General features: G+C 37.3%; 2 protein-coding genes across 3 annotated transcripts; one reads left to right on the top strand and one right to left on the bottom strand.

Moving 5' to 3' along the window:
- Positions 1–11,837: 11,837 nt before the first annotated feature.
- On the top strand, positions 11,838–18,909 carry LOC306855093 (adenosine receptor A1-like). The gene is made up of 2 exons (XM_079393545.1): positions 11,838–12,679; positions 17,158–18,909. The coding sequence occupies exons 1-2, from the start codon at positions 12,351–12,353 to the stop codon at positions 17,825–17,827; spliced, it is 999 nt and encodes a 332-aa protein (XP_079249671.1). The 5' UTR covers positions 11,838–12,350; the 3' UTR covers positions 17,828–18,909.
- A 2,001-nt stretch (positions 18,910–20,910) lies between these two features.
- LOC306854736 (bcl-2-like protein 15) lies at positions 20,911–25,269 on the bottom strand. Of its 2 annotated transcripts, none has more exons than XM_079392978.1 (5): positions 25,230–25,269; positions 24,615–24,809; positions 23,899–24,026; positions 23,351–23,569; positions 20,911–21,643 (listed from the first exon to the last, which is right to left on the bottom strand). In XM_079392978.1, exons 2-5 carry the CDS (start codon positions 24,706–24,708, stop codon positions 21,614–21,616), a joined length of 471 nt encoding a protein of 156 aa, XP_079249104.1. In that variant the 5' UTR covers positions 24,709–24,809; positions 25,230–25,269; the 3' UTR covers positions 20,911–21,613. The 2 variants fall into 2 exon arrangements, with proteins under 2 accessions (XP_079249104.1, XP_079249105.1); XM_079392979.1 differs by having other exon boundaries at positions 24,615–24,750; positions 25,230–25,248.
- Positions 25,270–25,537: the final 268 nt, after the last annotated feature.

Here is a 25,537-nt window from a genome sequence, read left to right as displayed (position 1 = left end):
TTGTGTATATAACATATGTGTACTGTGTATATTTATTAAGTATATATAAATACACACACATGCATGTATATATTTAAGAAAAATATGTTAGGTTTATATATTAAATATATTTATATATAATATACATTATAGGAATATAAATACATGTAAATATTTTCTAAATATATACTGTATGTGTGTGTCTTTACATAAACATAATAAATATACACAGTACACACACATATATTATGTACACAAAAACGTATTTTGGATGTGATTAATCACGATTAACCGTTGCCCAGCACTGATTATATTATACTATATTATATTATGCTTAAAGGAAAGCCTATTTTTATATTTTTTGCATCATATTTATATTTTCATTTTACAATATTTCCTCATTTTCATTACCATCAATCAATCCAAGAGAACATCTATTCTCTTGACAAGTATTATGAATCCATGAGGCATTATGAATCATGCATAGACTGAAGCAATAATACATTTCGTAAAGTTCAGCAGCCAGTTCTGCAGAATATAGCCAATTCTGAAGGCTCCAACTAGAAATGTTGCAATGTCATGTGGTTTAGAAAGAATTCTCACAGAGGAAGCAAGAAAGTTCATTTCTACATCTAAAATATAGAAAATAAGCGGAAAATGTAACATATCACATTGCATGTACCCATCTATTTGTGATGACTTAAAAAAAACAAAAGCTGTCATTACCTGCCCATATTCTACGTGTGTGTGATCTCTCTTGAGTCTGTGCAGGCCATTAGCTGCATCCTGTATGGAGAAAAACAAACAAGACCTCTCCACATCATCACTCAGCGGGTCACTGGATAGATCCTGTAACCTGGTGAGACGGTCAGGACCATCACAGCATTCAGTGGTGAGAATTAGTAGAGAGACATTCAAGCAGTGTGTTCAAAAACCGCTTAAATATTGCAGAAATAGCAAACAGGATCTAAATGTGTAGTTAGTTCAACTAAAAATTAAAATTCTGTCATCATTTTCAAGGAATTTCAAACCTGTAAGACTTCCTTTTCTGTTACACAAAAGGAGATGTTTGGAGGAATTTACTGGTCACTCTTTTCAGTGCAAATGCAACTGGAGTTTAATTCAATGATAATGAATATTCAGGAGCAGTGAATTTCAGATTTCAGATTATTTAAGCTTGACAGCTCCAGTACCCCTTTACTTTATTTCAAATGGAAAAACGTTTGGCCATTTTCTTCAGAATTCAACTTCTGTGTTGCATGGAATATAGAAAACTTGAAAGAAACAGGTTTGAAAAGGATTCAAATGAGGTTGAGCTGAATAAATGACTTCTGTTTGATTCCAAGAAAAAATTCGTAAAGCAGGCTTTTCTTTCACAAATGCCAGGAATTTCTTCAAAAACAAACCTTCAGGCTTATCTCAAACTCACACATTCAAAACTCCAATTACTGTATGATTTTATAAACCCAGAATCCAGATACCTTATCTGAAGAATTATAGTTATTTTATCAAATCATTCTGCACCGATGAGTTACATCTAGCACAATAGTAAAGGCAATGACAGGCAGCATACGGACTACTATCAATAGAGCTCACTTTGTTTGTAATAAACTGCTTGTTTCAATATTCTGTGGCTTAGTACAGCTCAGCAGTATTGAAAAATTGATTATAGCATAAATAATGGCTGACAAATAGACTGAACTGAGCTTTTGTGAAGGAAAGAACAAATACTCCCACATGCTCCTCAAGAGTCAATTACAAAATATACAATCATTTTATCTGCTTCCAATCCTAGAATGGGTCATTTTCAAAGATAATGTTAGAATATTTTTTTATATCCCAGCTTAATAAGCAAAAACTATTAACAGATTCCCCTCCTCCCAAAAAAACAAAAAGTGCTGTTTGTTTCACTCAACCAATGGCATGAGTTTGAGGAGGGACTAACTGTGTTCAGAAAACCTGTTTGAAAACAGTCATTAGTGCCGCAGACATTAACCAAAAATTATTCAACAAATATGTCTTAAATACAATAGCACTTGTGAATAGCGAACTAATTAATACAAGTTCAGTGTATAGGTTATAAATAGCATAGCGTGACAGAAGATATGATTTGTGAAAGTAATAAAGTCAGAGGCTCTATAAAAATAAGATTAATATCCTCCGGCCCTTATTATAATTAAAACTGCCCAATGACTGATGGCAGTAATTTGTGCTCTAGAAACCCTCGTGTATCTGAAACATGCTACTCAAGTTGGCCACATCTAGTAAAATACAAAAAAGGAGTCAAATACAATAAATGTATTATTATTATTATTAAACTAAGATGCTTACTACTTCGTAATTTAGATATAGATACAAACACAAATTAAAATGAATTCACTCAAATAAGACATTTTACAGAAAGTCCAAGCTGCTCTTTTCAAATGTACTATTCTTATACTTTGTATGGTGCTTGTTATTTCAGAGACAGTCCCTGTTCATTATATTCATTGAACAACATGAACATTATTCTTTTTTGCCAACAAACAAGAGGGTGAGTAAAAGATGACAAAATCAGCCTTAATGATTGAATACTTAAATGAACAAATATTAAAGATTTGTGTGTCCCTCAGCATTCAGCTGGCATGGGAGCTCAGAGGATAATGAATTCAGCAGAAGCTCTGACCTTGGAATAAACCAGCCACGCTTGCCGTAGGAAATGTATAACTGTGGAAAAGGTCTGACGTAAACTGCCACAAGCTGCCTTTATTAAACAAAGTCTGTTGTGATTTTGATATCTTGGGCTGACAGGACGCTGTGAGATAACCATCAGCCCAAGCATTCCATCCAAGCAAACACTGAAATGAAAAGATCCCTGTTGAGATCTATTTAGTCTGCAGGACATTTGCATTGTGCCTTTAGTTATTCCTGACTGAATTCTACATTTACACATTTATCTAGCAGATGGAAATGTATCTCAATATCTTGGTTGGTGGGGCTCACAGAGAATTTATCAACATATATATGTTTTTCTATTAGAATTTTTTTTTACATCATTTACATAAACCCTAAAACACAACATAATTAAGTGCAAAATTTAAGATACAGGTAAAACACCTGTAAAGCATCCATATGAAACATTCCTTCATATTAATAAAGTAAACTGTACACTGTAAAAAAAAAAAAAAGGCAACCAGCTTCAGCAGATTTTTTACTTTTCTCAACTTATTTTTGTAGGAGATTTTTGAGTTTTCTCAACTTTTTGTTGCATAAACTTAAAACAACAAGTTGAGAAAACTTAAAAATCTGCTGAAGCTGGTTGCCTTAAACTTTTTTAAGTTTGCTCAACTTTTTATACAGTGCTCTAAGAAATCAAAAGTTGAGAGAACTTAAAAGTTTAAGGCAACCAGCTTCATTGACTTTTTATTTTGTATTTGCTGTGCAGCTTGAACGCTAGACTATGCGCCTATCTTTGGCGAAGCCACGTGGAGAGCCGCTTCTGAAACGTGCCTGCGGTTCCTGTGGTTCGTTTCTGTGCCATTACGTCACATCTGTATACATAAAGAAGGAGTCCTGGCTGGTAGGCTATATTGTGTGTGTGGATGCTGCAGGTGGCAGATTCTTATAGTAGCTGTAATAATTAAACTTAAAAAATAGTGTCTTAAATGGTGCATGATTGTAATGAAACACATGCAAGTGACTGAAATTAGATTATATTCCAGATTTAAATGTGCATCTGATTACAAACATGTGGGATTACTGTATTTACAAAAGATTATTTCAAAGAGAATAAATTAAAAATATTAGGTTAAATTTCCTAAGATGAAGTTGGAATGGTATGACAATTAGAGTTTAGACTGTACATAAACTGAAATCTACAGATAACACTAATACACACTAAATACCAGCCACGCAATGTTAACAATTTTATAACAAAGTATTACAATAGTTGTGACGAGTGGGGCGTGGCTGAGAGTGGAGCGAGGCCGTTGGAGTTTAATGATAATGAGCGACACCTGCGCCACTCACCGGTCTCAAGTCCCACGGAGGAGCTCTGGAAGGATAAAAGGAGGAGTGACGACAAGGGAAGACGAGAGAGGACCAGGCCTGGACTTTTATTTTGTGTTTTGTATGGGGCAGTCGTTCGCGAGGGGCTGCCGCTTACTTTCATTTTATTGTTTGTTTATTTTATTATTAAAGTGTTTAAATGTTCGCCGGTTCCTGCCTCCTCCTTCCCATATCAACGAACTGTGTTACATTGGTACCAAAACCTGGAAGGAAGGAGGGACACGCTGTCGGAAGAGCCCTCGCTGCTGAGGGGGATCGCGGTGCTGAGGAGGTCGGGCAGCACGAAGGAGCTCCTGCAGCAAAGTGACAGCAAACCTCAACCTGTTTCCAAAAAAAAAACACTTAGAACTTCACAAAGCTAACATCCATGAAAGAGCTGACTTCAATCACAGACACATTGCTAAAATCTAGTGTAGCGTTATTTCTGGCAGGTCACGTTAGTCAAGCTCGCATCAGCTGACCCTCAGCTGATCCCCATCTACCTATAGGAATACGACACCTATCTAAGCATCCATATATAAGGTCCTTCAGTATTATCAGCAGTTTTCGCATTGCTCAATAGCTAATTACCCTCCTCCATCCCCAACTCCTCCTCTGTCAGTCAGGATCCAGCTTCTGATTAAAAAATGTGTACATAAAATTACTGAACTTTATCAAATCTGCAATACTTTGTTGGTTCTGTTCTGTTTACCCTGGGGGGTTATCGCTGCTCTCCCTGCTCTCATTCATGTTAGGCTGCATGGATGCGCAGGGAGTTCTTGCACAGAACCATACCGCCAATCCAAACTAAATGCTGTAACTAGTAATTGTCAATCATCTTTGACGATAGTGGTCCTGACAGAAAATGTGAAAAAGATGGGAGTCATTATCATAAAACCTGGACAGCTGGAGCATCAAGATGAACTTCAACATCTAGCAGCTCAATCACCTGATTTTATTATCAAATACAGTATTACTCAGTTTTGGAGAGAAGATAAGCAGATTGCCTCCTTCAACAACTGCAAGATGTTGGGATAGATAACATTCCACTGTTCAAAGTTCTATTCAAAGTTTAAAGAAGGTAAAGCTGTATTATAGCAAATGGTGGTGAAATAAAAAACATATATATCTTAAACCTCTTCAGACTTCAAAGGGTGAGTCACAAAACTCTTATTGATTTAAAGCCTTTTATATGCAGTGGACTGATAACAGCTTTCTATGTAAAAAGCAGTGGAGACAATTTTATGGCATTAATGTTGTTCTGCAAAAGCCAGCAAAATTTCACCATGTGAACTTTACACTCTACATGTTTATTTATTTATTTATCCCCATTGAGATTTTATACCTTCTCTCTGACTCTTAATTTTCAATGGCCATTTTCTTTAGCTGCTGTGCCTTTAAGGCTCCAATTAATTCAATAATCCATTCCATTTAATATATGTGGCTCTGCTTATTACAGGGCATTACTGCAGTCCATTTGGAATGAACGACTTGAAAATTCCTGGAACAGAAGCTCAAATCACACACCATCTATAAAAATAGCACACATGAAATGTAGCACTCTAGGAAAACACTGAATGACGTCAGGCAAACACAAGACCAATATCTGCCCTCTCCATGGTTTTCATTGTCCCTCATACGTTCAAAGCACCGCTGACATTCATGCCACATTGAGACCGAGGAATAATTGTGAGCCCTCCTCTAAGTTTTTTACAGATGAACCCTTCTTGCATTTTGTCTAGCAAATGGCTGTTGTCTCCCTGCCCAGGAGAGTCTTAAAATGAACGTCTATTCCTCTTCTCAGCCACTTAATGCAATTTCAGTTTGATTGAGGAAGGAACCAATAAGCGCATACATTGTGTTAGATTACACCTCTGGTTTCTTTGGTATAAAAAGCCAATGCGAATTGACCAAAAACGAAGGAAAATACAGGAATCCCATTAGCATCTGTGCTCATCAGTGTTTTCCCATTAGTGTTGTCTTGGTGCATCACCTTAATAAAAAAAAAAATATATATATATATATATATATAGATTATTTATTTATTTAAATTCAAAATATACCAAAGAGGGGCAACAAATATATTTGGTAAAATATGTTTTTAAATATATGTATGTAAATGGCCATTTTTTTATATTTTTGAAAATATATTTTAAAAGTATTATTATATTTACAAATATGTTTTGGCCTTCATATATTGTGACCATATAACACATTTGAATAAAAATCAGCAAGGACCATACTTTTCAATGTAAAAACATACATAAATATACTGTATATAAATATTACTATATATATATAAATATAAATATTTAAATCTAGTTTTGAACTAAGATATTCCATCCACATTTGCATTTAGCCTAAATGTAGACTATACTGTAAGATTGGAAATATATTTTCTTGCCCCTGAAATACATTTTGAAATATATTTTGGTATGTGAAGGTTGAAAATATATTTTCAATTTAAAAAAATGTACAAATATTTTATTTACCTTCAATGTTTACAACATATGTTTAGCATTTTTTTTACAATATATTTTGGCTGGAAAAATATAAACACATTGTCGTATGGGGTTACAGGCACAGTAATGAATGGCAGGAAAACATCCTGTTGTAAATTCATGATGTGTGTCTTCTGTTTATAAGTAGCCCCGCTGTGCCTCATCTGTACCCCGCTGAAGGCAACCCTTAGCATGAATCTGGCTCAAAACATCTAATTTTCGGTGGTCACAATAAGAACGGCAGCACACACCGGGCTGTTTTTCTGTGATAGAGGCTTTTCAGAAGGGGTTTATTGTAAGACCACTGCGTGGGCACCAGGCAAAAGCTCCTGCCATCCATGAATTGGCTCATATAATCAATTCTACTCAACATTCATGAAATCTAGAAGCGTGTGCCGGTGATAGATGTCATTCTGGCTTTCTTTTTCTTTTTTATAGAACTGATGGAAGGAGAAAAGACATGAGGAATGACTGGTATTTTCATGCCCTTTATACAGAACACACACACCCAGGAATTTACAGATTGATTTTTCTCTGCCATTGTCTCCATTATCTCTACTCTGAGCTTTTTCTAACACTCTTTTTCAACTGCACAAAGGGTAATGTTTTTTTTCTTCCCTTCCCATTTATCACTGGTTCTTAATGTTTAGAGTTTTACCTGTCATTATATTTGGTAGTAACTACACTTGTTATTTGTGTTATTTGTGATAGATTTGTTATCTATCTATCTATCTATCTATCTATCTATCTATCTATCTATCTATCTATCTATCTATCTATCTATCTATCTATCTATATATATATAGTATATTTCCTTCATTTTAAGTAGGTTTATGAACCAACTTTTTGTGCAAGTTTGAGTTTAGAGACCTTCTAAATCACATCTGAGGTTAGAATTTAAGGGAGTGGTGCAATAATTCCTTCAGATGCATCGCTGCACCCCAAAATACTCTTGATACCACTGATGCCTTTCGCTGTTTGTGTTTGCATGCAAGAATTAGTATCTAGCCAAATGATTTACCATCAGAATCAATGTAACTTAACTTTTATTATACGTAAAAACTGCTGAGACAGCTTCCTCATATGTCACCATTTTTCTTCAAAATAAAGCTGAAAGAGAACCAACTCCTCTGTTTCCATTGCGCAATCCATTGTAAGCAGTAATATTAGCCTAAAAAGCATTCATGTAAGCAGAAGTGTTGTGCTTTTTTCAAACTGACACGTGTGGCACAGATTTGTAAGTCAGGAATTTTTAACCTCGCAAAAAGAAAAATATGTATGCTTAAATTTTAAGAAAAGAATGAATACTAGTAAAGAATGTGTTTAATGCTGATGTCATAAATCACCCATTCACAAGCATAAATATTGCTAGTATTTAAGTTCTAAAAACTAAAAATTTTAAAACTGCATTATGTGCAATTTACATGTTGTCATACAATTTTTTTTTAAGTTGAGTTGAGTTGATCATCCATTTAAAAATAAATTGTAATTAAATGTTATTACTTTTCCACGTTCTTCATCAGTGCACAATTTTCCACACCACAATCTGTCAAGCACATCTTACCCGCAAACATACTCATCCACATCCTTCTCTTCACTCTCTGAGGCAGAAGTCTCCAAACTCATCATATCTAATGATCCTACTACTTGTCCGCTTGATCCTATTCCATCTCATCTCCTTCAAGCCATTTCTCCTGCAGTTGTACCGGCACTCACTCACATCATTAATACATCCCTTTAGACGGGTGTTTCTCCCTCAGCATTTAGACAGGCTCGTATAACCCCACTACTTAAGAAACCCACCCTTAACCCATCTCTTTCAGAGAACTACAGACTTCTCTTCTTCCTTTCATTGCAAAAACACTTGAACGAGCTGTGTTCAACCAAGTCTCTGCCTTTCTCACACAGAACACCGTCCTCGACAGCAACCAGTCTGGTTTCAGAAGTGGACAAGGTATCTTGGAGATGTGAGGTGTCCGAGTCGCAACATCTAACTACTGGAGTGCCTCAGGGCTCAGTTCTTGGACCACTTCTCTTCTCTGTCTATATGGCATCACTAGGTTCTGTCATCCAGAAACATGCACTCTAAAAACTGCTGGGTTAAAAACAACCCAATTTGAGTTATTTTGGCAAACCCGCGCTGGGTCAAAAAGGGACGAACCCAGCGCTGGGTTATTTTAACCCAACAAGTTGGGTTATTATGTTTAACCCAGCATGCTGGGTTGCTTTTTTATGCTTTAAAATTACTACATTGCTAGGCTAAAATGATCCCAAATTAAACCTACAAATCTTGTTCATTTTAAAATCACACAAAGAATGACTTTCAAAAGGTAAATATTTATTAAAAACAAGAGAAAACAGTCAAAAAGTAACATGCATGTAAGAAGAAATGCAGAAAAGTACACTCTAAAAAACGCTGGGTTATTTTTTCAACCCAAATGCTGGGTTGGGAACGCGGACGTGAAAGAGAGCACGCACGTCAAGTCAACATGGAGGACACCATCGCGAAGCGAGACGCGAGTGAAAGACGTTATGGTAAGTAAAGATTAAAAATGTAAAGTCATCATTCATTGTTTGTGTCCGGGAGTATTTTGAGGTTTCATGGAAGGCGGAAATAGTCCGAAAAGATCTTATATTGAAAAATACGCGGACGCGGTTTCGCCTCAGAAATGGAGGTCTTAAGAGGTCTCTTTTACTGAACAGAAGAGGTACTTTTAATATAACGTCCGTGAGTGTCTTATGTCATATTTACATACGATTTTACATTATCTGCACTTTTTGAGGCGTTAATAGACGGTTATCAACACATTTACATGTTAATTCGTTATCTTATTTTTTGCGGTTAAACTGAATGTAGTTTCCTAAAGCAAACGGCGTTATGTAATAAAGACTAGCATAATAATTTTGAGGCTGATGAAGTGATAATTGTCAAAAGTAATGTTTTGCATGTAATATTTCAGAGCTTGTGTTTTAATGCCCGCGCCGGGAGTTAACTACACCGTGGGCTGCTCATGTGAGGACGCGATAGTCTCAGTTTCTTCAGAAGAGATTGACAGACGGTTTAAGGCAAGTAAACTTCATAATCCCATGTTATCAGTTATTTTATTGTATTTACTAAGAGTAAAATAATGTTTGTTTGTTTGTTTTGTAGATGTTGAAAGCCAGAGACATTGGAGAGCGTCATTCTTTTGAGATTGGTGTAAGTTATTTTTAGAAAATAAATGTTTCTGTTGTCTCCTGCCCGTTTACTTCACATTTTGATGCAACAACAGTGTGATTACGTGCTCATATTTTGTGTAAAGATTGATGTCTGTGTTTTTCATTGCAGAACTCAAACCAACTTTGGAGTTGATTTGGAGAGTCTTCCTTTTTTAAAAGAATAGTTCACACAAAAAATAATTTACTTGCCCTCATGTCATTCCAAATCTATAAGAGTTTTGTCTGTCTTTAGAACACAAATGAATATATTTTTAATTTTCTCTCATAATTCTTTGTTAATCCATTGACAGTCTAGATAATCAGTATTTTTAAACTTCATAAATAGTTATTGTAGAAGTAATCCATTCCAATATTTATATATGAATAAATCTTAAATTATATGATAGCGAACATGTCTGTTCAGAAGAAAATATTGGTCTCAAAAATTGAGAATATAAAATATATTTATTTGTGTTCCAAAAACTTGCAGTTTGTATGGGTCTGGAACAACATGGGGGAGAGTAAATTATGACCATTTTCATTTTTTGGTGAACTACCCCTTTAAAGAGCAGCTCTCGTACATGGAAATTTGCGAGGTATGTGAATGTCATGTCTGTTTTAATGTTTCAGTAAAGAAGTAGCTTTCTGAAAACAATATATTTATTTAAACAATATTACTTGCCCTCACACTAGTGCTGCCACTATAGCATGTGGTAGACAGAAATTAAACATCCACACAAAGTGGATGAAATTATAGAATAGACTATTTACTATCCTTACTGATGTGGATGCACTTCTATCTGAAAATGGATAGTTTAAATGTTTTCTCTTTTAGGCACTGATGAAGAACAGGCGGTGACTGGGATGAATGCTGGTCAAAGAGGAGAATGACATTTCCCCCAAACTGATGCAACAGTGGTTTGAAAGGAGGACGCTGCCCTGGATGCTGTAAAAGATGTCACATGCTGTGCTGATGGGGCTTCTTCATGACTACATCAATTATTCTAAAGAGATCATGCACATTGACAGTGATGCATTATCTGTATTCATGGACTATGAAACAAACTGTAAGTGTATAATTTGTAAAAACAAAATGTTAAATGTGTTGTTTAGTAGAAGTGGAGTTTACACGCTGTCATTCATACACATGCTCACATTCTTTCACACACATGCATCTGTTGAATGTTATAATATCAGTGTTAATGTTGTGGTTTATTTGTGTACTGCCATGCCAGAATAGTTTGTAAAGAACTTAACTATCAACTAATTGTACAATTATTGTATAATAGTGTTTTTGTATATTTTTATACAATATATAAAATTTACCAAAGAAGTCAAATTTGATCAGAAGTTATATTCAACAAATGTTCAATGCTTCATTTATAAACTCTAGCTGTAAAAACTAACACTAGCTTTTCTAATCTTTTTGTATTTTATCTATTCGTTTTCTTTTTGTTTATTATACAACTAACAAAAGCAAAAAAGGCCTCTAACACTAGCTTGCTCTATTCTTAAAAAAACAAAACCTTGCTACATGTACTGCGTTAAGCTAACTGAGACTTGTTATAGCACTTGCATATGATTGCTGATTTTGATTGCTTCCATTGTCCTCATTTGCAAGTCGCTTTGGATAAGTGTCTGCTAAATGATTAAATGTAAATGTAATGTAAATTTAAGTTGTTAGGCCTAATTGTAACCTTATAATGTAAAAGGGCTCCTTAGTTCTCAGCATAAGCTGAGGTAGATTTTTATCACTAAGAAAATTTAAACTATAACTTTAATGTATTTAAAGAGCAACTTGCTCAGTAAACCACTATATTAAAAAAAAGTTGTAATTTTTACCGTTAAACCCCTGATGGATAGATATATGCTTGCTTGCATGTACCTTCATGTAAAGCACCACATTAGCCATGACTTCAGAAACAACACTTCATATTAGAAAGTAGCCTATACGTCATCCAGACATTTTGTATTAGGATAATTTTTGGCGAAAAGTTTCATTCATTTAGCATCCAGCATCTTATTTAGCGACTTATCTGAGACGCACTCAGCCTATAAATTTAAACAGATGTGAATAACTTGAACTGCAGCTCGGGTTGATCAGGTGCTGTTGCGCGCGCCTGCCGCTCTCTCGTAGCATCTGAGTGGTGAAACTTGCATCGGTCGCACTGACGTGCATGAGGAGCCTGTCTGTGGAGCCGATGTGCAAGTTATTGCGCTGTTTCAAAGTTAAGGTGTCCGTCATACCTCACAGGATTTATCGACATGTTCGGGTTTAATTCTGAACCAAGCCGTCTTGACTGACTGGGGCACAGGTGTTGAGTCACGCGCAGGTAGCTTCTAAGAACTGTGTCTGCATGAAATGTGGTCGTGCACGGTCTGAAGTGACTCATACTAATTCACTGGAGCTGGACTGCACACCCGGACATGATGGGGAGGATGATCGTGGTGCCGCGGACGCATTTCAGAGAGGAAACGTAACTTGTGTTTTCATCCTACGCCATGTAACTTTGGCACCGACATGTAAACCAGAATAAAGCGACAAGTTTGGACTCGTTTGACTTACCGGCAGTCTTTTCGTTAAACAAAAAAATTCTGGGGAATCGTTTATCCTGTTCAACATAAGCACGTGCACTCATCGCGAGGATGCCTGGTGTCCTGGGTCTCTACATTGGGATGGAGGTGCTCATCGCCCTTTCCTCTGTCATTGGGAATATGATGGTGGTCTGGGCTGTGAGAATCAACCGATCTCTACGAGACACGACCATTTATTTCATCGTCAGTCTGGCTCTGGCAGACATTGCTGTCGGGGCACTTGTCATTCCTCTGGCCATAACCATAAGCATCGGACTGAAGACGCATTTTTACAGCTGTCTGCTCTTTGTATGTACTGTACTGGTGCTTACGCAAAGTTCAATACTCGCTCTCCTGGCTATTGCTATTGACCGCTATCTGAGGGTCAAGATACCATTGAGGTAATTTTCATTGTATATTTCCAGTCGTTTTCTTTTTCTGAATTCATGATGGTATCGTGTCATCAATGTGGAGGATGCATGAAGTTGAGGTGACTGAAATCATGCTTTACCACAAGTCAAGAGTTTAAGAGATAGGCTGTTTGACCCAAAACGAAATTAAAATGATAATTTACTCACCCTTATGTGATTCCAAAACACGTAGGCTATGACTTTTTTTCATTCCGTGGAACACAAAGGAGAACTTTTAAATTTAAATAAATTAAGTCTGTAAAAGAACTCCAAATCGCAACAAAAGTATGCACCATATTTTTAATCTTCTTAAGTCATACAATAACTTTGTGAGAGAAATAGACCGAAATTTGAGTCTTGGCTATCGTAGTCTTGAAAAGCTGTAACGGCTGTGTTAAAGAATCATTCAGGCCGGTTTTGTGAATCGGATCAACCGCATCGTTAGAAAGATCCGACTTTCATAATGGCTGAAATGTGAAATGTTATTATATGCTAGAAGAGAAAACGTTTCCGAATTCAGTAAGTGTTTGTTCAGCAAATGCGTGTAAATAGCACGCCAAAATAAAAATGAAAACTCGTGGTATTGATACGAAAAAATTGACTTTGGTGTATATATGACACGCGCGTGTTTGGCGTGCATATAAAACGCAATTTCCGCGTGCATATGATACGCATCTACCCATCGTGAAGCATATACACGACAAAGTCCATTTTTGCTTATCAGTACCATGAGGTTTCGTTTTTTATTTGCCGTACTGTTTATACGCACTTTCATGAGATCGGGTAGGTTTGTTCATACATTACAACTTGTTTGAACATGCCAATGAGATGTAGTGGTGAAATTACTGTGTAGACTAAATTAAAAATAAAATAACTGTGACTTCAAGAAACCTTATCATATAGAACACATTAACCACATTTATTATGCTTTTCTTCAGTTACAATTCATTGCCATTACATTCAAGTGTTTCCTTTCATTTCATGAAAGAAAGTCATGCTGGTTGAAACAACATGAGGGTGAGTTCATTTTCAGTTGAACTATCCCTTTATGGCAGATTTAGGCCTACTCAAAACAGAAAACAATCATGCATATTCATACTTGGCCACACACCACTTCTCTTTCCCTTTTAATTATTTCTCACTTGAAAAACTTAATTTAGAGACTCTGAGAAACAATGTGACGATGAGAAATATTAAGGTAGCATCTTTGCTTTCAGACCATGCAGTGATGTTTGACCTGGGTGGGTTTGCCGTGGGCTGCAGTGTTTCTCAATTTATTGCTGTGTTATGGAATCCACTTTCAAAGTCACCTTCAAACCATGACTCTCTCACAGTTTTTAATTTCCTGTCCTGTCCATGGCCTCCCTTTGAACGTGAAGTTGGAGTTAGAGAGTTTGTACATTTATATGAGTCACAACAATTAGGCAGAAAGACATTAGCATTAGCTACTTCTGATTGCGTAGAAGAACAGCTAGAATCACATGCTTTTCCTTAATTGTAATGATTAAATAGGATTATAACATACAAGTCTGAGGTAATTACACTGGACAAGTGCATAGTTTGTCAAACAAGCTACTAGTGCCAATTTGCCAGCTGAGTGGATGGCATGCTTCACTAGCTTCGTTTGTGTTGTCTGAAAAGACCTTGTACTCTTCACAGAGAAGGGATTGTTCCTAAACCAAAATGTAATCTTCCTCAGCAGAGTCTGTGTAGTGGTTCAGCTCAGCGATTTTTAATTTTGATTTCTATATTTATAACAGGGATTTCAATTATTTCTTCCAGATAAATCGCACTTCCAAAACAGATTTAGAAGAAATTTCACTAATGTTTGTACTTCCTCAGAAATAGGCCTAATCATTTTCATGGTTCAGCATACTTTACAAAGCTTCCTCTTTACTCTCAGTGTGTTAAAATCCCATTCATTTTCTCCATAAGAGAGTTGATTTTGAACAATAACTTATAAACTTATAAAAGATTGTTGGTTTTGTTAAAGCCATCAGCCTGCATAATTTTGGCTTATTTAAAAATAAAATAAAATATCATGTTCACCAGGAGAATTCCTGGCGAAAAACGACATTACCCATGATCCTTCAAAAAAAAATTCCACCAATCAGAGAATCTAAACAAGCAAATTGCGCAAAAACAGCAATCTCACTTTTGGGGAAGTCGTGGCCTAATGGTTAGAGAGTCGGACTCGTAATCCAAGGGTTGCGGGTTCGAGTCTCCGGCCGGCAGGAATTGTAGGTGGGGGGAGTGAATGTCCAGCGCTCTCTCCACCCTCAGTACCACGACTGAGGTGCCCTTGAGCAAGGCACCGAACCCCCAACTGCTCCCCGGGCACCGCAGCATAAATGGCTGCCCACTGCTCCGGGTGTGTGTTCACGGTGTGTGTGTTCACAAATTACATAATTGTGTTCAGTTTATGAAAACTGTTCTCTCAAATTACTTAAATATTTGCATGCATAATATTATGCGATAAAGCCGTTAAGTACACAGTCTTGTACCTTTGTCTTTTTGTCCAGTTTTCAATACTTTTTTGCTGAAATAAAAATGAGTAATGTTATTCACCTCGTAGCTGGTTGGTTTAGTTCATTGCCCATAACTCTTAGGCCTTTTTTAAAATCCCTATGGGGAAAAAGTAGACGGGCACTGTTGCCATTGTCAGAATCAGAATCAGAATCAGAAAGAGCTTTATTGCCAAGTGTGTTTGCACACACAAGGAATTTGTCTTGGTGTTATGAGCTACCAGTACAGAAAGTACAAACATAGTGCAGACAACATATAATTAAGGTGATAAAGAACACTAATGAAGAGAATATACAATAATTAAGGATAACAATAGTAATAAAAATAAAAATATACAGAAAAGAGACATGACCATAGACAGAACTGTGAATGTGCATGTGTCCTATGTACAGATGAAGGTTTGATGGGTTATTTACAGATGTACAGTACCGGGGTGTGTTATGTGTTATTCAGGTGGGATACGGCCTGGGGGAAAAAACTGTTCTTGTGTCTGGCTGTTCTGGTGCTCAGTGATCTGTAGCGCCGGCCAGAGGGCAACAGTACAAAGAGAGAGTGAGCTGGGTGTGAGGGGTCCAGAGTGACTTTCTTAGCCCTTTTCCTCACTCTGGAGGTGTAAAGTTCTTGGAGGCTGGGCAGAGGGGCACCGATAATTCTCTCAGCAGTCCTAACTGTCCGTTGTAGTCTTCTGATGTCTGTTTTGGTAGCTGAACCAAACCAAACAGTTATAGAAGAACATAGGACAGACTCGATGATTGCAGAGTAGAACTGTTTCAGCAGCTCCTGAGGCAGGTTGAACTTCCTTAGCTGGCGGAGGAAATACAGCCTCTGCTGGGCCTTTTTCGCAATAGAGTCAATGTGATTGTCCCACTTCAGGTCCTGGGAGATGGTGGTGCCCAGGAATCTGAATGACTCTACTGAAGTCACAGTGCTGTTCATGATGGTGAGTGGGGGGAGAGCAGGGGGGTTTCTCCTGAAGTCCACTATCATCTCCACAGTTTTGAGCGTGTTCAGCTCCAGGTTGTTAAGACTGCACGAGACAGCCAGCTGCTTAACCTCCTGTCTGTAAGCAGACTCGTCACCGTCCTTGATGAGGCCTATGACTGTAGTGTCGTCCGCAAACTTCAGGAGCTTGACAGAGGGGTCCTTTGATGTGCAGTCATTCGTGTAGAGAGAGAAGAGCAGTGGGGAGAGAACGCAACCCTGAGGGGCGCCAGTGCTGATGGTGAGAGTCCTGGATGTGAGTTTGCCCAGCCTCACTAGCTGCTGCCTGTCTGTCAGGAAGCTGGTGATCCACTGACAGATGGAGGAGGGCACAGAGAGCTGTCTCAGTTTGTCTGAGAGAAGGTCAGGTATGATGGTATTGAAGGCCGAGCTGAAGTCCACAAATAAGATCCTTGCATAATTCCCAGGTTTGTCGAGGTGTTGCAGGATGTAATGCAGTCCCATATTGACAGCGTCATCCACAGACCTGTTTGCTCTATAGGCAAACTGAAGAGGATCCAGCAAGGGTCTAGTGATGTCCTTCAGGTAGGCCAGGACCAGTCTCTCAAGTGACTTCATGACCACAGACGTGAGTGCGACAGGTCTGTAGTCATTAAGTCCAGTGATTTTGGGCTTTTTGGGGACGGGAATGATGGTGGAGCGTTTGAAGCAGCAGGGAACTTCACACAGCTCCAGAGATCTGTTGAAGATTTGTGTAAAGATGGGGGCCAATTGGTCAGCACAGACTTTTAGACAGGCAGGTGAAATACCGTCTGGTCCTGAAGCTTTCCTAGATTTCTGTTTTCTGAAGACCCGGTTCACATCCTCTACACAGACTTTAAACGCAGGTAGAATGGTGGGGGAGGGAGTAAGGGGGGTTGCAGGGGGGGAAGGTGAATGTGTGAAGTGCAGATCAGAGCGGGTCTCTGAGTTGTTTAAAAATTTTGTTTGTTTTTCCACAGCTATAAAAGAGTGGTGACTCCAAAGCGTGCCGGCACCGCTGTGATAGCATGCTGGATGGTGGCCATCGTAGTCGGCCTGACGCCCATGTTGGGCTGGAACAATCTGGAGAAGCTACGCCAGACCAACGGCACCAACGGCACCTTGGATGCTGACCTTCTCGTAACCTGTAAGTTCGAGAACGTCATCAGTATGGAGTACATGGTCTACTTCAACTTCTTCGGATGGGTGCTGCCACCGCTCATCCTCATGTTGCTCATCTACGCTGAGATTTTCTACATGATCCACAAGCAGCTCAACAAGAAGGTCACCGCCAACCAGACTGACCCCACTCGATATTACGGGAAAGAACTCAAGCTGGCGAAATCTCTCGCGCTGGTGCTCTTCTTGTTTGCAGTCAGCTGGTTGCCATTGCATATCCTGAATTGCATCACTCTCTTCTGCCCTAGTTGTCACAATTCAATGGGCCTTCTTTACGTGGCTATCTTGCTCAGTCATGGCAACTCCGCTGTCAATCCCATCGTTTATGCATTCCGCATTACAAAATTCCGGAATGCTTTCGTTAAGATCTGGAAACAGTATGTGTGTTGCATGGAGGATCCACATCTGGGTGATCGGCCCAGCTTTCGCATAGATAGCAAAGAAACAAGACTGCGGGACAATGACATATGATGCTACAGTAACCAGGTCTCCTCCATGAGAAGCGCTTTTTAAAGTATGACAGTATAGATGAGTCTACAGGGAAAATGCAGTCTGAGATGTATGCTGTCAGTCGTGAGAATACATTTGCCACAGAAATGGAGACGATCGAACATTACTGGCAATGTTTCCTTGAAAACCCAGTCAATGGTGCATAGAATGAATTGCATCGTTAGTGAGGGATCCATTAAATAAATGAAAATGGCCTGTTTTAGAGGAATAGCCATACAGTACAACTGGCATTCACATCTGGGGGAAAATGTTTATTCCATTATGATTTCCTTTTGTGCTGTGGTTCATTCGAATGTGGCCACCATATAAAGGTCTTCGTATGATTAATGCAAAACTGCAGACTCGTAAATGTCAGCGCTTATGAGTATACTAAACTACACTTGTCTTTAGTCAGAAATATAAATGCGTCTGAGGACTTTGAAAAAAGGACATTGAGAATGTGATCTGAGGTCATTTTTATATGCCAGCGTATTCATGTTTTGAGAAGTATGGGATATGGAGTTATTTGACATTTGCTGCTTTTTATGACGAGCGCAAATAGGAGGCAGCTAGGCCCATGTTGTCTTAAGGGGGTAGTTTATAAAAACTACAAATTCTGTCATTTACACACCCTTGCGTCGTGTGAGAAGATATTTTTAAAAATGTTCATAGAATGAAAGCCAGATGAGTTCAGAGTTGTTTTGGACCCCACTGACTTTCATTCAAAACTGCTAAAACATTCATTAAAATGTCTGTTTAGCAAAAGAAAATTTTTTCTTTTGCTAAACAGTAGCAACAATAAATTTGATCCTATTAGTCCTAAATGAAATAGTTTGCCTTATTAATATGCATCTCTACTGTGTGTTTAACAGAATAACTGCTGAAAATTGACTTGATGCATTCTCATATTTGTTTTGGTGAGAAAATTAAGTTTGAGTGGGGAAATGCAGCCTTCGATTTTACTGCATGATGTTGAAATGAAACAAAACTGTAAGTGGTTAGAAAAAATGTGAAAAGATAGACCGGAAGGAACCATGAATAAATCTAGATTGAATGATACTGCCAGAGAGGTCGTGTGTGTGTGTTTTTTTATTGAGATGTGTTAAGATAAATTATGCATAACCTGTAAGCACAGTTGCCAAGTCTGCATATGATATGCAACGTTGGGCTTCTTTTTTTTTTTGTAAAGTTGCGTGAAAAAAATCCCTGGTCGTGGGTCGCGGTTTTTTGGGCTTATTTAAAAAAAATATGGTTGCTTGTTTGAGAAATCTGACAAGCAACTTTGTTTCTTTATGTTTGCCGTATTCTCCAATGAATTGATTGACACTCTGTCTGCCAACCAGTGCAATAATATAAATGCCATAGCGTAATGTAAACCATTTGTTCCACCCCCTCATTGGAGAAAAATCACATTCAAAAAGGCGGCACGTGACGCTGTAATCTAAGCGATCATAGAAGTAGACGTAGAGGAGTGTGATGACTTTCTTTTAGCCTAATTTTTACAATGTTTTTGTAATGTATTCATTATCACGGGCTGTTATAAAAAACAAGTAGTCATATCCTAATACTGAGTAAATACATTTGGTTCGAATAGCCTGGTATGGCAAGATGTATTTCTTTTAACATTTAAATTTAGACCATGATTAGATTACCTTTTGACTTCATGAATACACATAAATGACAGCTTAATTATTTTTTGTATTTTTTATAATATATTTAATAATATTATAAAATATATTTCCTTTTTTAATATATTATAATTTAATATATTTTTTGTCATTTATTTGATAGTTATGTAAACATTTTATTTTAAATGGAAGAAAACCCTGTTTTTGACCTCAAAATAAAGCACTTTCCCTCTGTGTATGGCTGCGGGGACGAGCAGTTTTGTGGTGCTTGGAATTCCTTATAATTAATTAAAAACAAATATTGCCACATTGACGGCCCAAGAATTACCCCTATATGTTTTAGACTATAAATATGTGGCTATGTTACAGCTCCCCTTTGAAGCTCTTGTGCTTTTCTCCTTTTCCATCTCTCCAATCCTATTCTGCTCACAGGTGATTGGAGATGAGTTTTGTTCTTTTGTTGCTAATTTTTGTCAAATTGCTTCTGTTTTTGCTTTTCAGATAAAAGAGTGGTTTCAGTTAAATATGTTGCAGGCTCATTTATTGGTAATAAATAACTGATAATAAATAATATTGATGATAATATATCATCCAAAAAATATATTGGGCTTGTTTTGTGCTTATTTTTGAAGCTGAGGTTGCTTATTTGTCTCGCGACAGTTGGCAACTGTGCCTGTGAGGATGCAGTTGGCTCTCTTAAATGTTCAGGCCTCTAATAAGGCAAGGACATTCAGAGCTTTCCCTGAAATGTCTAATTTCTCCAAGTGTATTAGAAGAACAGAAGAATTACTGAAATTTTGATGTCTTCTGAAAGGACCCCGATTTTGACTCTACGTCCTTGAAATATGTGGCAGTGAGTGAAGAGTCCTTTGAACCAGCTCTGATAAATGGTTTGACCTTTTCTGGCCAGTCAACTGGCACAATTCTTGTGTGGTGTTTCCTGTGAAACAACTATTCTCAAACCCCCTGGGTTTAATCTTACCCACTGAGGTAAGATTAAAGCTGACTTGTGTTTCTGCTTCATCAATGGTGTACAACCAACCTCCGTTTCTCCTTTACTGGGTGCCAACTGGAGAATTTAAATAGTTTTAGTTCAAGGGCATTAACACTCTGGATTTATTATTTTTTATATCTAGTTCAAATGACTCACAAGCTGCAATTACCTACATACAGTAGTCAACATTTGAAGTGGGTCAAGACAAGAACCCTTTTAGGTTTTAGGACAACTTTGATGAAAGGTTTTGATCCACCTCAAATGTTGACTAGTGTGGATCAGTTGAGTGTCTTAATCTAATACCTTTTTTTTTTTTTAATGATGATAGCCTGCTATGAGGAATGATCAAAGTGTTACTAGAGTGTAATAAGAAAAGGATATTATCACAGCTCATGGTGACCACTTCCTCTGTGTGTGATTATGTTTACTGACAACAACGCCTACAGAAGCAATGGTTTTATTTGGCCTGAATGATACAGATGCTAATTCTTTTTACCACAAATTGCAGTTGTGAATCACTCTGTCGTGTGAACAGCAGATGGGAACTCAGTACTGTGGTGCCCCCCTGTGATGGTTTGAAAAAGCGCTAAAGGGCTCATTACTAAAAGTAAGGCATATCAAATAATTTAAGTAAAAAATGTTGAATTAACTTTAAAGTGGGCCAGTCATTATTAGTGAGCAATGATGTTATTTACTTATTGCTACTAGGTTGCAATAAAACCATAAAAACAACATGTTCACTTCATGTTTATTTGATCGCTAATGAGAGAAAAGTCTAACATTTCACTAATGTTTACTACAACACGCATGTCCCTATTATACCAACACATTTGTTCATTTTAAAGGATTTAAAATAACAGTTTTACTCCACATCAGTGATGTAAAGAAATTTGACAGCATAAGACACACAAGTCTATTTAAAAAAAGCACTGTTGGTTTAGGGTTCCTGCATCAGTTGAAATACTCAAACCCACATATCTGTATTAGAATAAAAATGTTACAAATGTTAACATTAAAAAACTTTGCTGGTTGTGATTGACTGAAAAGAGCAACGGATTGACATTTATAGTTCATCCTGCATTACAAATCAAAACTTCAGAGGAATGATTGAGGGCCTCTCAGAGAAAGAGACAATGAGCTCCAATCTCAACACATGCTGTTCTTAGAGACAGAGACCTGGGAAAAAGAAAAAAAGAAAACTTAAGACAGTTTGCGTGTTTAACAATAGCAAAGTAAATCTTCAACATCTTTATATTAGAAATATGAACCAATTATATATTTTTGCCTTTATTATGACAGGACAGATCAGACAGTCGGGACTCATAGTGCAACGGAACTGCCCACAAGGCTATCTGCGTCGACGATTATATATTGTTGATAGTGGGGGGGATAATTGCGTTACGAAATTAAGCATCCCAAAATGAAATTAAAACCCAACAGACTGCAATACTTATTTGTTGAGGTCAAGTACAATAGGGTGTGTGGTGGGATTTGGAGCCAAAAGCAGCTTTATTTGTTAAAAGTGAGGGAATACAAATGTAAGAATCGGTTATGGCATATGACAAACTGAGGTGAACTGCATAGACCTCAGAGTAATGCCATATTTAAATTTTTTGACAGGAACGTAAAAATAAGACTGTGAGGGACTGAAAATGATGGTACGGTATGGTTTGGTATGTGCCATTGTAATGCTTTTAAGTCTATCCATCACAGCTGTGTTCAATTCAATATGGCATCTAAATAAAGCAATAAGCCCCAAGAAGCCGTGGTTTACAGTGAATTTATAACAGCTAAGGGGCGTTGTTAGGCACGACGCGAGGGCTGTTTTCCTGCAGAGTTGAACTCCATCCATCCCCAACACACTTGCCTTGAAGTTTCTAGTGATACTGAAGACTTTGATTTTTAGCTGATTTAGGTGCGTTTAACTGGGGCTAGATCTAAACTCTACTGGAAGGTGGACACCCCTGCTTCCGATGCTTTGGTTTAGAGGTAATTTCGTTAATTAAAACTACAAAGAAAGTTATTCAATGATGACCTTTTTTACAAAACGAGATATCATTACGCACCAACTGTGACTGCATCAGCTTGCAATATCGTTGACGAGACCAAAATGTAGTTTAAAAAACAAAAACAAATCTATATCCAAAATTTCTCTGCATTTTCTTTCAGGTGAGTCTCGTTTTAATAAAAAGATGTGAATATAATCGAGTTAGTGGAATTTATATTAGGAATGCCACTGTTTTAGCTTTTTTTTTTTTAGTTTTACCAGTTTTCATAAAGTAGAGATTGTGTTTGTTTATGATACGAGTTATGATAAGAGGTCACAAAGAGGTCATTTACTTTTGGAATCCACATTTAAATGGAATCCAGAAAATTAAAAATGGAAAACACAGACTTTGGTAAAAAATTTATCTGAATTTGAGGGAAAGTTAATACAATCAAAAAATAAATAAATAGATGTAATTTTTGTTAAGCTTAAAAAAAAAAAAAAAAAGATTGCTGCTAAACTGTATAAGTTGATTAGATATGCTTTTTGATTAATAAAATTATAGTTAACCATTAAATCAGAGTCCAGAAAAAATTAAATGAAAAAAGAAAAAGACAACGGAATCCAGTCCATGGAACTTGGGGAAAAAATAAAGCCGATTTCATAGGGCCCTACATTGATTTTAATACAAATCTGTGCGACGAAGTTCCACACAAGGGCAAAAATTCCCCATGCAGATTTCGCTCATGTTCAAGTTGGTCATGTGAATTTGCCATGTTGACCAACAGGAAGCTGCTTGTTTTGAAAGTCACCAATCCTGCTGAAGACATACCCAAGACTCTTGGCCTTCGCTACAAAGGAAGCAGTTAATGTAAATCTGATAAAACAATCCTCACCCAGCCCCCTTGCTCTGCAATCCAGTTTGTTAGACGGTTGTTGACGAATCCCATCATAGCGACCTCGACAACATTCATCATGTCAGGGCAGTTTTTCGTCATAAAGAGTCCCAGTGTGATGGCGGCCTTGAGAAGCTGCTTCTCTGAGACCACTTCTGCTCTTTCCACAACCCACACCTTACACAAGCTTTCCACACCATCACTGAAGGCAGTCATCACCTAGAAGACAAACATGCATCAGAGGCTACAGTTGTGGTCAAACACGTGGTTACTGTGCAATTTTTAACACAAGGCTTCGCTATCAGACCCAAACAGGAAATACTTCATTCATTGAGACTGCTCAAGTAGTTTCACTTTTACTAGTTTCAGGGAAGAAAAGGAAACTGGGAGATATAAACAGCACTGCTTTAATTTACAGTGGCCTTTACGGTAATTATGAGAAGACCAGGAACAAAGTAACACTGATAAAATATCCAATGTTCACAAAGTGACACAAGCGTTCTTCAGATTAGTGGACTGGTGTCTGAAGATGAACAGTTTAGACTCACCTGATCGGCTGAAGCCTTCTGTACATTATTCATCAATGGCTGGATCACTCTCTCATCATAATCGTCACCCAGTTCCCTGAGCTTTGAGGCTATTTTTTCAGCGTCAAATGAGTTCTCTGCACAAGTAGCTTAAAATACATTTTTGAAAGACTTGGTTATTGTGTGCTTTCATGTTTTTACAAAACACCAGACAAAATGATGACAAGAGAGGGATATTTAAATATAGATGTTGTCATAATAGCAGGTTTTTAAATTGTGAACATTATTTTAATAAAGTGTAATTACTAAATCAGTGTTTCAAATGCGTAACGTTACATCAATAAAATCAGCTTGATGTCACATAACGTACATTTACCTCAGAAAATCCCCTCAATCTTGACAAACAAAACTAGTGAGGAGCATTTTAAATCAATACATGCACTATATTACATATTCACTATACTTTTACTTAGTGATATTTACTATATGTAGGGGAAACATTTTAATACGTTTATGTATCGTACTGGAGTAGATACAAATTGATCATTAATAGGTTTATACACGAACTGCCTCATATGGTTTTTATTTGAGTTATGATTCATCTAAAATACGTTAGATGTGTTTCGAAAACAAGGTTAGCTAACCCAATGAGCTAGCAAACTACATGCAGTGTGTTAGCAAGTCATTTAACATAGAATGACTCGAATAATGCTCAGAGATCAAAGACGAACACTTACCATTGTCAACACCATCAGCCTCCAACTCAGAATAATTGTGTAAGAGGTAGTGTATGACATCGCATGTTTGTTTCTGAATGTCAGCTGCCGCCATCGCGTTCACCGGTGTTGTGTAATATTCGGTTCCCGTGAAAAACTGTTCCAGTGGGTGGAGTTTACGTGAATAGTCATTAGTTCCTCTGTTGTGGGCGTGTCCTTCAAACAACATACACACTGCCTAAATCACATATAGCAATGGCTTCCTTTCTTGTTATAGTAACTTTTATTTAAACTAGTATGTTTATACCCTATAACATTTAATTTGGTTTTGAACATTCTTCAGAATATATATTTGTTTGTTTGTTTGTGTGTGTGTGTGTGTGTGTGTGTGTATGTGTGCGCGCGCAAGCGTCTTCCACTGAATAAAGAAAATACACAGGTTTGGACAGATGATGACACAATTTACACGTCTTCAACAGTAACATTGTAGTAAAAAAAATATATATATATATATGGGCCAATATCACCATAGAGTGCCTTTCAACCCTCACAATATTCAGAAATTTTGGTTTTAATTTCCCATTCGCTTTATATGTCATGTAAGCAAACAAATTTGTCACTTGAAAAGTCACCAACCTCAGTCGTTGAGATTCCCGCCACTGATGTCACTAAAGGGGATGGCCTTTTCTTAAAGGGGCGGATTCCCCAATACTACAGAGTGGACAATATTCAAGGGACATGGGCAAACTCTTCTTTTTTATTAAATTAAAACATAATTTTTATTACCAAATGATCAATAACCCCCAAACTAAATAATCTCTTATTTAGCTAAATATTAATATTAATTTTATGATTTGACAATATTCTACTATCATTCATTTAAAGAGCAGCGCATGGGACATAAATAACACGCATCCTCCTACACAAAACAAACAAACAAACAA

The sequence above is a fragment of the Barbus barbus genome, assembly GCF_936440315.1.
Source record: "Barbus barbus genome assembly, chromosome: 35".
Classification (NCBI taxonomy): Eukaryota; Metazoa; Chordata; class Actinopteri; order Cypriniformes; family Cyprinidae; genus Barbus; species Barbus barbus.
The sequence above is the reverse complement of the archived record's forward strand: the minus strand, read 5'-3'. Positions and strand labels throughout refer to the sequence as shown.

Bases quoted from the DNA above. Each gene is read 5' to 3' on its own strand.
- LOC306855093 (XM_079393545.1), top strand. From the start codon at position 12,351: ATGCCTGGTGTCCTGGGTCTCTACATTGGGATGGAGGTGCTCATCGCC. The intron at 12,680-17,157 runs GTAATTTTCATT...GTTTTTCCACAG, and splicing joins AGGGTCAAGATACCATTGAG to CTATAAAAGAGTGGTGACTC.
- LOC306854736 (XM_079392978.1), bottom strand. From the start codon at position 24,708: ATGGCGGCAGCTGACATTCAGAAACAAACATGCGATGTCATACACTAC. The intron at 24,027-24,614 runs GTAAGTGTTCGT...ATGTATTTTAAG, and splicing joins GGCTGATGGTGTTGACAATG to CTACTTGTGCAGAGAACTCA. The intron at 21,644-23,350 runs GTGAGGATTGTT...TCTTTTTCCCAG, and splicing joins TTGCAGAGCAAGGGGGCTGG to GTCTCTGTCTCTAAGAACAG.